General features: G+C 39.1%; 1 protein-coding gene across 4 annotated transcripts in view; it reads left to right on the forward strand.

Moving 5' to 3' along the window:
* Positions 1-18,594, forward strand: part of LOC126375450 (homeodomain-interacting protein kinase 2) — a 117,201-nt gene that overhangs the window by 80,014 nt on the left and 18,593 nt on the right. For 3 of the 4 annotated variants that reach the window (XM_050022373.1, XM_050022372.1, XM_050022374.1), the window contains exons 3-6: positions 9,046-9,206; positions 15,892-16,076; positions 17,890-17,959; positions 18,250-18,385. In XM_050022373.1, coding sequence (XP_049878330.1) covers positions 9,046-9,206; positions 15,892-16,076; positions 17,890-17,959; positions 18,250-18,385 — 552 coding nt within the window. The remainder of the gene's footprint in view (positions 1-9,045; positions 9,207-15,891; positions 16,077-17,889; positions 17,960-18,249; positions 18,386-18,594) is intronic. The other variant, XM_050022375.1, reaches the window with a different exon arrangement.

Raw genomic sequence — 18,594 nt, forward strand, 5'->3', positions numbered from 1 at the left:
AATAAATAGCCCATTCCGTGCCGTTTAGCAATAAATGTGTTCACAGATACAGTTCAATATGTCGTAGAAGCATGGTGTGTGTCAGAAGGGTGGGCGTTAGAAGACAATAATGGCCGTCATTAGTATCACAATCATTTTATTTACTTCCACATAGTTCTTGTATCACGATTAGATAAAGTCACAGCATAAGGTTCACACTCCCGGCAACATCACGGTATTTGTAATGGTTACACTTTCTTGACGTCCCTACAAGTTATAGGTGAGCGACTATAGCACTCCACGTTCTGATCGTAATTATTCGACACGTCCGTTCATGACGAAGGTTAGCGGTAGACTGCCCGACTCGAACGGCAGTACACGTCCGCTCGACACGACGACTCTGTAGTGACTCCCCACTTTACCCCGCTCTGCTCGTACGCCACCTGCCGTCGGAGCGTTGCAACTTCATTACAGAAGTGTTGCCACTTCATTTTATTTTCCGATGTGGTCAATTTCTCTTCTTAATTCATAACCAACTCCGACACGGCCATCCTGCGTTACACACGTCCTCGTGTGTTAATCTGAAACAATATACCACAGCACAGTATCCAAGTTCGCTCGGTCATTCCTGACCTAACATGAGACTCTATATAGGACTCTGCCCAAGCTATTTAGTGACTCTACGTAAGCTCTACTTGCACCTCTACATGAGGTCTACTTGTGACTCTACATGAGCTCTACTTGTGACTCTACATGAACTCTACTTGTGACTCTACATGAGCTCTACTTGTGACTCTACATGAGCTCTACTTGTGACTCTACATGAGCTCTACTTATGACTCTACATTGAAAAATTCAAACTTTAAATTAAATTGCTCAACCCAGCTGATATTTCTAGGCATAATTAAGGTTTTACATTAATAATCATTAATTTCAGCAAAATACAGGAAATATTGCTACCTACATCCCGAAGAACAAGTACCCATAAACATTTGAATGGTAGTCTCTACACGTGTGTATGCTCCGATGCTCTTCGTTCCGTTACTCTTGTAATCAGCCCAGTGATTACAGTCTCAGTAGTCATCCCAGTGACTCTAGTAATCAGCCCAGTGATAACCACCCAGTAGTCATCCCAGTGACTCCAGTAATCAGCCCAGTGATTACAGTCCCAGTAGTCATCCCAGTGACTTCAGTAATCAGCCCAGTGATTACCACTCAGTAGTCATCCCAGTGACTCCAGTAATCAGCCCAGTGATTACAGTCCCAGTAGTCATCCCAGTGACTCCAGTAATCAGCCCAGTGATTACCACTCAGTAGTCATCCCAGTGACTCCAGTAATCAGCCCAGTGATTACAGTCCCAGTAGTCATCCCAGTGACTCTAGTAATCAGCCCAGTGATTACCACCCAGTAGTCATCCCAGTGACTCCAGTAATCAGCCCAGTGATTACCACCCAGTAGTCATCCCAGTGACTAATAATCTGTAGATTCATACACTACTTAATAATTAAACAAGTTTACTTGTCTTTGCAATAACTATTCTGAATACAACCATGATTTTAATCTTTTTCATTATCAATATTGATGGGTAATTGACCTTCAGGAACTTTTCTTAACCTATCATGTGCGTACTTATAGGTACGTTTTGAATTTAATGCCTTTAAAACAAAGCAGTCACCATCAAGAACTTCTATAATTCTAAATGGCCCTTTAAGCATCGGGTCCAACTTGGTTTGGTTACGTTCCTCGTTTTCCAACAAAACGAAATCACCAAGTGAAAACTTATTAGGTTTTGCCTTTGTACTATCAAACCGCTGTTTCTCATACTGTGCTGACTTTTCTATCCTCTCTGCCGCACCTTTCCTAATATCTTCTAAATCAATTTCTGTCTCTACATCACTCGTCATCATAGATAGTGGTCTCGCAACTTTTCCTATCATCAACTAACAATACACGGACCATTGACCAGTATTCACACACTATAAACAACCAAACTTGAAAATCCAATTACTCTTTACACGTCGGTCGTTACTATTACCTAAACGAGCGATAGTAACTCATGCCACTCTACTGAGCGACGATATCTCACAACCAGGCGTCACTACCACCTAAATCGAGCGGTAGCAACTCATGCCACTTACACCAAGTGACGATATCTCAACACAGCTAGCACACAAACTTTACATTTTAGTTGGTAGAATAGTGGTCAATGGGTTACACAATTTCTTCTACATCACTCATTTCTAATTCGCGTATTTTGACGAATTCTACCGGAGGTCAACCTGACTTAGATTCAGGTACAATGTCATGACCAAATACAAAGTCAACATGACATCCGGGCCTTGACCGCATACCTGTAGTTTCTAAGACGAGCAGCACAAAAGTGGCTGCAGCTTCCTATTAGAGTTGCTCCGAAACAGGTCAATCATAGCTTTCATTACTCAATTAAATCAACCAACATTACACATCTACTTCAAAGCACAACAGACTGTAATATTCCTCCCCAAACTGCGGTTACGCTACAAAACAGTCATGAGTCACAACATCCCCTCCCGGGATGGCCACCATGGTCCACGACCACAAAACGACAGAGCTCCCTGGCTCTCTCACACACACACAAGTCATAAAGTCACAATGTAGCGACCAACACCTCGAGGAAATATTACCGCACTTACACAATTACTGATTCGGTATGATCATCATTTAGAATGTTTTGCTCCAATTTTCTCACTAATGATTTACTCTGTTTCGGGCATTTTCTAAGCCTATTTCATTTAATCATAATCCAAATCATTTTACTTCGCAATGTTTACTTCACTTCTTTACTTTCTGCACTATATTCGTTTGTATCCTATTAAAACTTCCCATCTTTCAAATCAGGTAAAACAGATACGACTCACCAGGACTTATAAGAATTTCCAATAAAAGATCAACCACTGGTCTTGTGACATGGTTTAGGTCTTCAACAGCAACAGCGCAGCAAGTCCGGCCGGTGTACAACGCGCTGCCACGATGTCATCACTTTACACGACTACAGCTCAGCCCGCGCCATTTTCATCCCCGCTTGCAATCCACCAATTGCCAAACCAAGTTATAACATGAAATAAAAGAATTCACTGTATTATCGTATTCACAAGACTTTCTTTCAATCGGTTTAAAAAGATTTCAATAAAGAATGTTGAATTTTGAAACATTTGATGAATGACGGTAGATTACAAAACACGTTATTTAACGAGACTTACTTAATTATCATGTCATGATTAATTTCTTTTTGCTTGGAGTGAGAAAATACAACTTTAACCACGCAGGTTAAGCGTGTCTAAACCGATTCGAAATATTTTTAGACCAAAATACAAAGATTTGACGATGATGAAAACAGATTGGAAAACGCGGTATGATTGACACGGATTGACACCATATGTCTCGGCAATTTGGTTTTTATAAAAAAAGCAATTTCCTCATTATTTGAAACGGAAATTCACCCAGCAATGAAGTCAATAACAATAAGGTTCCAGTATGAAAACGACTCACCGTAATAACAGTTTTCAAGTTGAGGTACCATCTCCAAATTCAAGCATGGCATTTTCATCACGTGGTCACACGAATGTGATAATCATCATAATCTTCTTCTGATTGTGATAATCGAAACTTGCATTGTCTTGTTGTAAACGTCGCATCACGTTGTCTTCATCCAAGTCCAGTAATCCCACTTCTGATGTCGTAGAAGCATGGTGTGTGTCAGAAGGGTGGGCGTTAGAAGACAATAATGGCCGTCATTAGTATCACAATCATTTTATTTACTTCCACATAGTTCTTGTATCACGATTAGATAAAGTCACAGCATAAGGTTCACACTCCCGGCAACATCACGGTATTTGTAATGGTTACACTTTCTTGACGTCCCTACAAGTTATAGGTGAGCGACTATAGCACTCCACGTTCTGATCGTAATTATTCGACACGTCCGTTCATGACGAAGGTTAGCGGTAGACTGCCCGACTCGAACGGCAGTACACGTCCGCTCGACACGACGACTCTGTAGTGACTCCCCACTTTACCCCGCTCTGCTCGTACGCCACCTGCCGTCGGAGCGTTGCAACTTCATTACAGAAGTGTTGCCACTTCATTTTATTTTCCGATGTGGTCAATTTCTCTTCTTAATTCATAACCAACTCCGACAAATATATAACAGTTTCCGAGTACCGAATGTGTTCGGTGGCGTGCGCAGGCGCCGTTGCGTCGCTCGATGATCGGCGCAAGCGATACTTATTGATACCAGCTTCCGTAACGCCTTCCCTATTGCTGTGTCTCGATAAACTGATTTATGTAACGCGTTCACATATCACGATCCCAAGTTTGATCTCACCTTATCTTGATTTTACCTTATTTGAAAGGTTTACGTCGTGTCTAACGCGACAGACGTTTTATAAGCAATATGTCGGGATCGGGATCGTAAAGCTATGTTATATTCATAATATATTATATCCTAATGTCTTTGATTTAATATGCAAAATAGAAAATAAAGACGAATGTATGTACATGAAATATTTACTTTTATCTTTATTTTTTTATTTTGCAGGAAAATAACATTATTTTCCTTATAAAATCCCACGAGCTGCTCTATAAAATTTTAGGTATCTCGAAGACGCCTTAAATAATGGTCCCTTTCACAAACCCCTGCATTTCTTCTTCCATCTAACTTCAGTTAATTTTCTTCATTCTCCGTTCATCAACTGCTAATAACAGTGCCCTAATTGAGCAATGTCTGTAAATAGTCGGAGTTAGACCAACTTTCGCTGCGTGATTTGCTCTGGCGCAATTTGCCTTTCACGGTATCACTGCCCCGACATCTCGCCGTTACGATCCACCTCCATTTGACCCGTAAATTGGTTTAGTTTCTGTACTATCCGTTGCCCTTTCTGGGCCCGACCCAGTACATTTAGAGCGAAGTTTCCAGATGCTTTTAGTGAGACTTTTATATAAGGAGCGAGTGATAGGTGATAGGTTATTCGCTTCATTTATTGTTGTAGTAAAGTTCTGCAACATCAATTCAATACGATGTACAATTTCGTAGCTAAATTTAAGCAATACAAGAACAGACTACCTAGATATATAACCTATTTCTAACTTAACTATAGCATCCGGTTTGTGTGGTAGTTGAAAACAGTAAATAAAAAATATACTTCGCAAATATACAAAAAAGTTGTGATCGAAAATACCACGCTTAATTCGACTGACGATAGCGCCGTGCGAAATAAAATATTTTTTCGTATAAATATGAAGCTGTATGAAAATAATTCGATCGCTGGCAGCTGGTCGCTTCATTCGGAGGAAATTGTGTTAGGATTGCCGGGCTGGCGATTTATTGAACCTGACGTGAAAATACCCTAAATATGCCAACAAACTTATATCAAAGTTACGTATACAACGCAGGAGGGTACTGATTGCGAATCCTTTTTCCCTACACGCACGGTACCAAAAATATTATGTTCTACATTGTTTGAGGTTCACGCGGTTATTATCATTATTTAAACACATAATACCGGCTTCTTACCGCGTTATCGGGTAACGTAATATCAGAAGTTTCATATCCCTGTTTTTAACGCGGTAAAAACCCGGAATATAGAAAAAAAACAGATCTGGCATGTTTTTACGAAACTGCAAAGTTTCAAAGTAGCTGATAGTACAGCCATTAAAGTAAATATGAATCAATTTATTCGTACGTTAGACATCACTTATAAATTCGAAGGCATAATGTGCAAGAGCAGTAGAGCCGTGGTAGCCCAGTTGGTAGAAAGCTTGCCTCTCACTTTGAGATTGCAGGTTCGAATCCAGCACAGGCCTAAACCAGTGATTGTCGAATTTGTTTTTGAATTCATGTTTGGATCATAAATGATTATCACGTGGTCAGCGGTGAAGGAAAACATCGTAAGGAAACCCACATTCCCAAGAAATGCATTTTCGGAGGTACGTGACCTAACGTGTATTGGGCTGGTTTTCTCTTCGCGGGTTGGAAAGTCAGACAGGCAGTCACTTCTGTAAAAAACCGGATCTTGTCAAATCTTCAGGTTAAGTAAGCGTACCCTGTGAAAAAAACGGGATTGGGAGATGAATGTGCAAGAGACGGAGAAGGGAAATTGGAGTCTCTTTTCTATCTGCCTCTCCTTAAAGTATATCTGCGCGTGTAGAGTTTGTCGCAGTTCAGACATTCATCTGTCACTTTCGTCCTCATGTGTTGGCTCTACAATAACTCATCGCCGGCTAATTTCGTTCTAAATGTCGGTATTCATCAACGGTGCAATAATTAGAGGTCTCATTTGATTATTTTTAGTAAGTGTTAATTGAAAACGCGAATGAATGAGTTATTCATGTGAATGTGAAATAAATCTGTCTTTTGCTGACTGCGGTACACACAATCTAATATTATTTTCAGTTACACCTGTCATTTTTTTATGCACCGAAAAGGAAAGGGACGGATAATCGACAGCCATAAAATTTATTGAACACACGTCAACTTTAGGCAGAAATTTAAAATCCCTCTCAAAATTGTATATTTGCAAATAATCCTACAGAATTAAGTTGACAGCACACGTCAAACGGGTTGCATATCAGCGAGATGCCTATTTTATTCGCCCGGGTTATTCATTCATTTTCCAAATTAACAATTGTCAATCATCTGTCCCATTTCTTTTCGGCGGATAAGAAAATGACAGGTATAACTTAAAATAAAATTAGGAGGTGTCTGCAGGAATCGGGGCCATTGACCCTTTTCTGATTTCTTATTTCAATATCTTCATATCCTTTGTAAACACAATACATCTCTCTCTGTCAGACGTATGGAGGTCACCGTTATACCTTTTCCGGTATCTATCTTAGCGACTATTCTCCTTTGTTTTCAGTAAAAATTCAAAGTTTTTATTAATACATTATATCCAAATCAACAAATTGTTTTGATCAGTTAGAATGCATATGAAACAATACTTTGTTATAAAAACAGGATAGGAACATCCGTTATTATGTATACGTTTATTTGTGTTTACAGCTTATACATATATATATATATTTAAAAAAACTACTGTTGCAGTTGCAGTGTTCATTACTCACTACACTAGTTCAGTAAAGTAGCGTGCATACAGCCGCACAGGTGAATGCAACCGGGCATCGCCTTGCGCGGAATTGTAAATTTTGTGTCCGGAGTATTAATTGCTTTATTAACGCTATTTTTAGACCAGCTTCGTATGGTCTAATTAATGAACCATCGCTATACAATGACAGTCATTATATTGTATTGTAAGGGAATGCAATTTCCCCTTATATGTATTATTTATAGTTCTATCGACCCCATCGGTCCTATGCTGGATGGAGGCCGTTTTTATTTTGACACTGGCTCGCTTTGCCAGAATGTCTTAAAAACTTAAATGCTATTTCTAATAGTTTAATATAGTAATTTGTTAATCGTGTCTCTCCTTCTCCTATTCACTCTCTTTTAGCTAGTTTAGTCGGCACAAAGACACCACGGACATTTCCGGAAATATCAACGCGATTCATAATGTCAAACAGATATACTTGCAAATATTTGGTATCCCAGTTTGTCTGGTCCGTGCTGAAATATATTACCCCATCACATTTCCATATTCGGACGTCGTAGTAGATACTTTATCGCTTTGTATGTGGAACAACATTTCAATGTACAGAATGAAATATCTGGCTCTGTTTAGAATTAGAATAACTTTAAGTTTCGTGTCAAATACCTAATAAGATTGACTAATAATAATCGTATCCTAAAAATTGTTATTTGAATATATATTTCACTAGATTAAGTATAAAAAAGCACAAACAGACCCAACCAACTTTATTAGATATAATATTTAGGCACATCTTTAGTTCATTTGTTTATTTTCCAAACAAATTGATGAGTTAAAGTTTCCACTCCCTGTATCTATACTATCGCAATGACGTCTTGTAAAGCGGAGTAACCACTTTGCTAGCGGTCCTAGCAAAGTGGCTATACGGCTCAATACTAGCCATACGTTGAATATGTTAAGCTATTGAAATGTTGACATATTTCGGGCTGATACAGGCCGGTTGATAAAACCCAGTGCTTCAGATTTGTGGTTTAAGCAATCATTCTCGGTTCAGTACATTGATGTATCTATAATACTTGCTATTGATTTTAGTACATATATCGCTGACTTCATATATTGTATCTAAAACCGCAAAGACTGCAATAATGCTTTCTAATGTTTTGTAGTCGTATCATATCATATCAATGATATCATAACGTGTACATTTTAGGGCGTTATAAGCCTTTATTACTTCACTTCGTATTATTTGACTCATACTTTTTAGAAATCTTAATGATTAATTTGTTTAACGTTCATTAGGGTACAGATTAAGGGCGGTAGCGTATCCAGCTATATTCTAATTTCGATACTTCAAATAAAAATGTCCTCAGTTTACCAGCTTTTAAATATACCACGAGTCGTTTAACAACCGTGATCTGACTAAAATTTCGTTCGTAATCCTTTGATGTACTCACGTACAGTCATGAGCAATAAAATGTACCCACTTTAGGACTCTGTCGCACTAACATATTTGACATTTAGTGAGACTTACAATTCAATTTGTCAAAAAAGTTAATGTGACATGGTACCAAAGTGTATACATATTAATGCTCGTGACCATACATCGACATTTTGATAGAATTTGTAACCACATTTATCTCCCATTACTGAAATAAACGAGTATACAATACAATACAAATCTGTGTTGAGTAGATACAGTACAGAGATATAGATAAAAGTAAAAAAAAAACACATCAGGCGGCCTTATTACACTTAGACGTTAGGACCTATTGTTATTGCTTATTATGTTTACTGACTTATAATAATGAGTAGTAGACCTCGAAAGAGATAGCGTGATGACTTGGACGCTTGCCGGAGGGATTGGTCGGAGTACAGGACCGCCAAAATGGAAAACGACGAAGGGGAGGCCTTTGTAGTGGGATTTTGTAGGCTGGATTAGAATATGAATAGTAATACTAACGTTGATTTTTTTTCGTGTTTCAGAACAAGTGTTGGTCAGGCGTGGGGCCGGGCTGGTGCGCCGCTCCCGCCGCGCCCGCAGTGCCCGCTCGCGCGTGCGATGCGGAGCGGTCCACGCCGCCCGCGCCCGCGCCGCTTGTCGCTCCGCCCGTGCACTGCGCCAGGCCTTGCTGCCGCGACGCGACGTTAGTATAACACTTAAATTATTATTACTTAACCTTTTCAACATCATAGAGTTTTCTCAACCTATGATCAATCTCAAATCACTAGGAAGTGACAAGCAGTAGATTTTATGTAGGTCTGCACGGGGTGCAAGTTTCGTAAATGGCTATGGCGTTCAAAAGATTAATGTTCGCAAAAACGATTCGCAAAAAGCATCTACATTATATAAACTTACATATATACATAAAAAACTATAACTCATCGCTGCTAAAGAATATACCTACCTACATTTATTATTTTCCCTAAATTTTATTTTTGCCCTGCCAAGTGGTAACTGTTGTCCGAGGTAAATTTATGATAAGTCACGTCAAGCAATGCTACTCTAGGTACTTATCGCATAATTACTTATGCCTCCGGATAGCTGGAATCCTGATAAGCACGTGGTTCTTTCAAAAGCCATAGAAGCTACTTGACAAAGGAAATTCCTAATGACATTGTACAAGTATAGCATGGCATTAACTACGTGGCCGGACAAATGGGGAGCGCTGCGGGCTCTGGCCAACAGGCCTGAATTAATCGACCCTATAACGATAGCGATAAGCGCTGAATTAGGGAAATCGTCGACAACACTGGCGGGGTCGGTATCGGGGTTCTGGAGTGTTTGTTGTCGCGAGCTGATTGGTCGCCTCTATATGGCTAGAGTAATCGGGTCGTACAAGTATAACTGGGCCTTAAACTAGCTGGCGAGGAATACACCTCTGCCTGCCTCTTTGGGGATATCGGGGTGTGTATGTTATGTATGAAACAATCGAAGTGTGAAACGATAAAAAACATAAATTGTCCGCTGCGTTCGTGACTTGCACCACGTCCTCCACTCACACGCACGCAAGGTGACGCTAAACAGTATTTCAGCGCACTTGGGTTATTCTTTCCGCGCATTTTATAATATTAAAAACATGTCGTCGTTCCCAGAATATGCCAGTCACGGACTTCTCGGTTTTTATTTAAAGAACGCGATCACTTCAAATTAATACCTAAGTTTCATGCTCCGTTATTATAATATATAAACAAAACTGATTTTTATTAAGATTTGATTTGAAATTCCGAATGTTTATTTGCCCCCGATGAAAGTTTGAAGTTGCTATAAAATTATTAGCCGAGACTCCTAAAGTAAACAAAGGTAGTTCGTCTTTGTTTCACGAATAACTGGGAAGGACCCCGGTGGTAAAAGTAACAGTATTTTATTGTCCCCGCCGTGCGCTAAACTGTTTCGTGCTAAAATGCACCGAAGACAGTTTTACGACAAAGTAAATTTTAAGTTTTTATAGGATGAATACTCCGGTTTATTTTGTACGGTTGGTTTCGAACATTGTTTGCAATTTGTCTTCTAGTACTTACCGTTTCTATTGTCAAAATAAAAATAAATTAATGAATGTTAAGTCGAAAGCTCGTACGAATACTATATTACCTAGTGTACGAATACTATATTTCATATTCTATTTAACTATTCCTGACTATTGTTGACTGCCTACGATTAACAAAGACAACGCGAGCACAAGAATGTACACATCATCAACATCTAATTTAAAACAAGCAAACAGTGACAATTACAAGGCGTTCCCACACGCAGTAAGCATGCGCGCACGCACACAGCCGCGCAGGATTTTGCCTTTGAATGGGCTGACGTACAATACGGGGAATTCGAGGGCTCGCGGTGGCTACCTGCCACCCCTCGGCTCAGCCCCTAGCGCACATTCACGCGCAACCCTCGACGATGCGCACACGCAGAGCGTATTTTACAAACCTCACCCGATATAACTTAGTTTCCAAATACAGTCCGATTTCCTGACGAATGTAGTGTAGTGTATTTAGTGTGTGTAAATAGTGTGTGATGGTGAAAAATGGATCTGTCCATACCTAGGCTTAAATTTGAAGAGGAGGACGACTATGAAGACGATTACGAAGACCTATTCGACGAGTAAGTTGCTCTTGATAAATCGGAATTTAATTTTAACATACTTTCAAAGAAAAAACGAAAGAAAGAAATGATTTCTCTTATGAAAGTAGTATTAAAATTCGTCCTTTTACTTACGTGTTCATAAGAATAATGCAAAGTTTAAAACGCAGCCTAATACGGTCTCATTTTAAACTAACGAGTTCTCGTTTTACAATTTTATTATTGAATCCTGCATTTTTCTGCTTAATTTCACATTCCAGAAAAAAATAAGTCATTTTTACTCTTAGAAACACAAAGGTGTTTAAAAAAATACTCCAACTATAGAGAGGATGTAGGAAAGCCGCTATGGAATTTGGCGTGAACGATAATAATAAGTGCAGGTGCTTGCGACGTACCACCAGCCGTGGATTCGAGGGGAGACCTCGCAATCAGTTCACTACTTTGAATAATAGCTAAAAAACATAGTTCTAACATAAAATATACATACATACATAAACTCACGCCCGTAATACCTAATGGGGTGGGCAGAGCCGCAAGTAATCAAAGACAACTTGCAGCCACTGTTGATACGATGTCGTAAGCTGGATATGATGAACCTTATGGTGATAAGGGATCAGCATATCGCCCATAACATTAGTCCATCATGTTAGAGGACACAATCCCTCTGTAGGTTTTTACGACATGCCCGGGAAGACAAGCAGCTAAACGTGTTTCTATGTTTTTTATTTGCTTCGAGAACAGCATAGAAGCAAAAATACAAAATAAAATATAGTTCGACATGTCTAAACAACTGTCGAGCAGTTTTGTGTTTATACTTACCGATATATTTTTTGTGATAAATGGAATATACTGGTATATGCCGGTTTTTACCGGTTTGCTACACGTCTATTTTGTATTTGAAATGCTTTAAAACAATTTTCATGACTTCCACGTTCATTTTGTAACAATAGTTATTTGTGTAATAAAATAGAATGATGTGTTCTTAAAATTGAAAACTACTTATTTGTTTGATGTAAAATAAACAGAAGGAAACTTTATTTAGGTATTTCACCTAGTGGTACTTTCACTTTAGTCAAATAATCTTTATAAACAATATTAATGCAGATCCAATGAAATAATATAAGTTAAGGGAGCGTTGTGGTGTGAATAAGGGACTTTGCAGGCTTCGTTCCCCGCAAACAATACAGATGGCGCTTTTCAGATTTAACGTGATAATTAAATTATACTCACTTCTAACCAGCTATATCTATTGCAGCTATATCTATCCAACGGCTTCCGTGGTCCAGTGGTTGAGCGTTCTGCTCACGATCCGGAGGTCCCGGGTTCGAATCCCGGTGGGGACTAATCACTTGTGATCCCTAGTTTGGTTAGGACATTACAGGCTCACCTGATAGTCCAAAAAGTGAGATAATCCGTGCTTCGGGAGGCACGTTAAGCCGTTGGTCCCGGTTACTACTTACTGATGTAAGTATGTAGTCGTTACATGAGTCATGTCAGGGGCCTTTGGCGGCTCAATTATAACCCTGACACCAGGGTTGATGAGGTTGGTAATTCACCTCACAACCCACACGATAGAAGAAGAAGCTATATCTAAGTCCCATGTAGTAGGGGGCGAGTCTATTGCCACCGGGCACAAATCCAGGAAACCTCGTGATTTATTAATTATCTTTAGTCCAAAATTACCCATTTTGTCATTGCTCGGAGTACATCATAAACTGCCTATATACGTCCCACTGCTGGGCACAGGCCTCCCCTCAATCAACCGGAGGGGGTATGGAGCATACTCCACCACGCTGCTCCATTGCGGGTTGGTGGAGGTGTTTTTACGGCTAATAGCCGGGACCAACGGCTTAACGTGCCCCGAGTACATTATATGCTCGTGCTCGGAGTACATTATTGTTCAAAAATATAATCTAATGGCAGACGCATATATAAAAATAATTGTTGATTAATATTTGGATCACATACGTATAGAATTATGTAGCTACCTATATTGCTACTCTCTATTCTGATCAGAATAATAAGGGGTGGAAGATGTGTTGTGCCTGGTTGTAATAACAAGGGACATCATTTATACCCAAAAACAAAGATAAAAAATGCATATTCGTATGTCTGTTATCCATGAAATTAAAAGGTTAAAAGTAAGCAAATCTATACAGCGCCATCTATATTTTTTTTTGGGGAACGCAGCCTGAATAGTTCCTCATTTGTCCGGACAAGTAGTTAATACCGTAAGGGACAAATCTACAATAAACCGCGTCAAAAATGTAATGTATGACGATGTAGTGACGAGAATTGGGAAAAGAAGAGTTATGAAGCGAATGTAATTAATAGAATCTGAAGAGGAAGGTCTAACCAGCCGAATATACCGCGATCAAATTCTGGAGGTTTTGGAAAGTTTAACGCCGTCAGCAAGCATGTAGGATTACACTTGACCGAGCGTATGAAGATTATGATCTTCTCTCGTATGGATTGGGAGATCAATGACTGCCCCCATCAACCTGTAGGGCTAACATGCACAACGTGATAAAGTTTTGTCACGGTCATTTTATCGATTGGTGCTAATAACTGCTTCCCTCATTCAGCGCTTATCGCTATCGACCCACTAGGGTCGATTAATTCTTTCAAATATTTTTCCTCTCAGACGACGCTCTGAGCCGAGGTTCGCGCCCAACTGGGCACCCTCAGGCCTGTTGTCTTAAACGTTGTACCGGGTGAGAGCCTTCAGCGCTCCCCATTTGTCCGGCCAAGTAGTTAATGCCATCTGCGGCAAATCTACAATAAGTCACGTCAAAAAAAAAAAGCTAATAACTGAACCCAAATAAGTCGTGTCGTTTTGTCAAGATACGATAAAAATCACGTGCTACGTATTTTAGAGAAAAAAATCGATTTCGACACAACTTATTGAATCGATTGATAATTTTATCACGTTGCGCTTATTAGCCCTGCTGGTATCGGGGTTACTATTGAGCCGCCGGAGGCCCCTGGCATGGCTCATGTCACGACTACATACTTACTTCAGTAAATACTAGTCGGGACCGGTTGCTTAACGTGCTCCCCGACGCTCGGATCATCTTACTTTCTGACAACTGGGTGATCAGCCTCTAATGTCATGACCAAACTACAAGGATTACAAGGGGTTTTTTTGTAATATGTCCCCAACGGGATTCGAACCTGGGACCTCCGGATCGTGAGTTGATGAGGGTAGAAGAAGAGAAAGTGGTATGTCAGGAACGTAATGGAATTCAGATTCCGTGGTGTCTGTCTACCCTAGTGGGAAATACACGTGATGTATGTGTGTAAGCTAATAGATATGTAACAGTATTTCCAAAGGGGTCATGTCACACTAACCACAGAATTGCTAGTTGTCACGTAATTAGTTAATTACTCAATCTTATCGGAGATTACGTGTCAGACTAGTAAATTAGCATAGACACAGAATAATTAGGTAAGCATTGTTGTAAAGGGTTATTAGTAACCCTCACGTTACGAACATAATTTGGACATTATAAATCACCTATTAGATGCATAACAGGGCATTGTTCATTGATGGACTTTCCAGGCTACGTTCTCCAAAAATAATATTGTAGATGGCGATTTATTTATTTATTTATCTAATATTTGGGAGACCAACAGCTCTTAACAACTATAGCAAAAATATAACTAAGCCAATAACAGGTTTCTACCTATATAATGTCCAGATTTATCCCAGGATTTTTTTTTTTTTGGTTTCGGATTTTGTCCAGGTTTACCCTGTAAATGTTTTGTGAATTTGTGTGCAATAAAGTGTTTTATTATTATTATTATTTATCGTGATGTGACCCATTTTCTCATTATTCAGTTTCATAATCATTCAAAAATATAACGTAATGGAAGAAGCCTATTTAAAAATATTTGTTGCTTGATATTTGGATCAGACGTGTCTATACACTTATGTTGTTACCTATATTGCTTCTCTTTATTTTTATCAGAATAACAATGATGAAATATGTATTGTGCTTGGGTGTAATAAAAGGGGTCATCATTTATACTCAAAAACAAAGACAAAAGATACATGTCTGTTATCCATGAAATTAGAAGGTTAAATGAAAGCAAATTTTTACAGCGCCTTCTATAAATTTTTGGGGAACTTAGCCTGGAAAGTCCCTCTTTAGAAACATTATATAATGGTTACAATAGACTCCTATTACAATTAATTTTATTTATTTAAACCTACATTGTGAAAAGGGTTAACAGTTTTCGTTGCTTATTTTGCTAGTACAAAATGGCGATTCGTTGTCCGCGATACACTAAGTGTTAGTTTCGAAGGTCTGCGATGCGATTCTCCCAGGTGAGAGCGCTCAGCGCTCCCCATTTGTCAAGCCAAGTAGTTAATGTCACGTCAAAAAAAGATTCCATCTCTTTGCTTACCACTTTTACCACAATATTTATGCAACTGGCAATTTTCCAAAGAAGCGGTGCCGCTAGGTTTCCTAATTTATGGTAGACATATTATAAATGTACAGCGTATACAAAATATAGGACCTTTGATTTAGGTAGCTTAATCTTTCGAACGCCGGAACGCGGATCTCGACCAGACACAATGTAAAATCTATTGTGTCTGGTATCTCGGCATATGAGAGGTTAAAACTGCCCACTTGTCATAACTTTATAACTAAGCTTCATTGTCGCATGTCAACCTTCAGCCATTCATTCATGAACCGCATAGTTCTTTCAGTTTCAGCCTTACTGATATTATTTTTATTTTTCAGTGTCGGAGATAGCAGCGAACAGCGCCGCGTGGTCGGCAGCGAGGCGCGCGGCACGAGCGGCGCGGGCGCAGCGGGCGCGGGCGCGGGCGCGCGGCTGCGGGGCGCCGCTACGACGACGGCGCACGGGAAGCAGCTGGCGGCGGGCGGGGCCAACCACCCGCCCCAGCCGCAAGGTAACCACAAACGTAATGTCTACCAATTGTTGTTACCTCCTACCATAACACTACACTACACTCAAATAACACTACACTTAGTATCATAACACTACACTAAGTAAGACTACATTACACCAAAAGAGACTACAATACACACCTTGTTGACAACAATTGTTACGGCCTAATAATGTACATTGATTAAGCGATAAAATTTTATTAAAATCAAAAGACATACTTCACTAAGACGATTTATCATATTATCCGGGTCGTGTGCCTTGTAAACACGTAACACGATTCTTATACAAATACAGAAGCTCTACATCTAAACATAAAACGGTCCTTGGACCTTAATCTTGTTTCTACGATAATGAAACGGAGTACAAAGGCCTTGTTTTGATCTAAAACAGAAATCCTAAATGCTCAAATACTTCCCGTACTAAATACTTCAAAGTAACTCATTCATTACAACATACATTAATATATTTTCTCATTTAGGCCACACTACGCTTAGACTTACTCTACATTAATGCCTGTTTTTAAGATAAGCGACGTCTACTCGACCCTTTTAACGCAAAAGTTTTCAACAAAACACCACGTTTTAATTCATTAAGCTTTAACAGGAATTCACCCACGCTAAGCGGTTTTATATTTTGTTTGTTGGAAAATTAATACAATAGATAGTACAAAAGTCAAATGTCAAGGGATAAGCAAAGGTCATTTTCAATTTGATAATATAATAAGCGATAAAGGATTTGATTAAAAGTTTTTCTTTACTATTAATATTAAAAGTTATGACGGAACAAAATTTTGAAAAGGGCTTAAGGATTAATAAAATATAATGGATTTAGGAAAATTAATACTAAATGCTTCAAAAATATAGGACAAAGCCTGGCGTGGTTGGGAATAGGTTATTTACGTCATCCAAAACATTAAAGTGAAAGAGTGATTTCTGCGTGCTTTTGAAGTATGTACTTTCTTCAATCTTAGATATTTTGTACTTGTCTTCAAGTAAAAAGTACCTACTTCATTCTAAAAACCCAATATCAGTCTGGTTCGGTTAAAACCTTCTACATAATTCCGCCCAGGGTTTGAAAGTTTTCTTTAAAAACGCTGCTTGTGGAAGACGAATCACTTTTATGTTATTTTAGTCTTATGGCGTCACTTATTTCGAAATACAGGCAAAGCTTTATTAACTAGTATACGAAAAAGCTATAAAGATTCCGTAAATCGCCTAGGCATTAGGTAGGTGTAGTATTCAACCAAATGTCGGGAGGTAACAATGCGCTCGCTGTTGTCACGACCCTGTAGTTTGTTTGAAATGCACTACCCATTGTCTGATGCACTTAGATTCTACTCCGGTGAAGTCAAAAGTAAGTTCAACCCTGTTACTCCCATAATCCTTCTGTCATTCTTGTTATAAGGTAGTTTTGTATTGTCATTGACATTTTTATTAAGTCTTTTTATTACTGTTTACATTAGCGAATGCTGTTTTATTAAAATTTTCCTACTTTTGGCTTCGAACCCCTGCGCTTATGAGTCAAATATTGCTTAAACCTTTTAATCATTCCATACTACACACATAAGTCGTTAAATATAGTCTTGAGATATTTCACAAAAGTTTTTGATCTTTATTATTTTCCAATTCATCTGCATTTCTTTCCCCCCTACATTAAAAAGTAATTATTAATAAGTTTACGTTATATTCGTATGTTATGTGTAGCTAATATGTCGGTTTCGAATCTGTGTACATGCGGCTACGTGGGGTGTGCGGCGACTCGACACGTTTCTCGAATCGACCCGTCCCGGCTCGTCCCGTCTGCGCCTGACCCGTTGTGTGACACAGGCTCCGGCTGTGGAGGCGACGGAGACTACCAGCTGGTCCAACATGAAGTCCTCTACTCCTCGTCCAATAGGTCAGTTGAAAGTCATAATAACTCTACTTGAACACTTTTTGTTTTGTCTATATCAAACTTCAGAAAACAATTAAGATCCATATTATGTCGTTTGGAAAGATATCCCAGTATTGTCTAGAGCGTATCGACTGTACGCAATCAAGCTCTGTACAAACTTTGTGGTATTCTGAAAAAATAGTTATCTTTTTTATAGTTCCATCAATTGAATCCGGAATTGCTATTTTTGTTTAAATTTATTATTATGTTAATTTAATTACATAACACTTAAAAACCCACAAATGTTTCCCCAGGTACGAGGTGCTGGAGTTCCTCGGGCGGGGCACCTTCGGTCAGGTGGTGAAATGCTGGAAAAAAGGCACCAATGAGATCGTCGCCATCAAGATCCTCAAGAACCACCCCAGCTATGCGCGCCAGGGGCAGATCGAGGTCAGTACTGTTTCACATTGACAGACTCGCATGTAAGTTATAAAATGCCTTCATTAGACTTTGGTTCCAGAATCAGAATACTAGGTACTACTAGACTGGATTTACCTGTTTGCTACAATTTCGGCTAAGTGGAGTGCAACTTAAAGTCTTAGACATCGAGAGAAACAAAAGTTGCATTAACAATGTTAATACATTCCCGTTATATATAA

This window comes from Pectinophora gossypiella, chromosome 19 (genome assembly GCF_024362695.1).
Source record: "Pectinophora gossypiella chromosome 19, ilPecGoss1.1, whole genome shotgun sequence".
In the NCBI taxonomy this organism is placed as follows: Eukaryota; Metazoa; Arthropoda; class Insecta; order Lepidoptera; family Gelechiidae; genus Pectinophora; species Pectinophora gossypiella.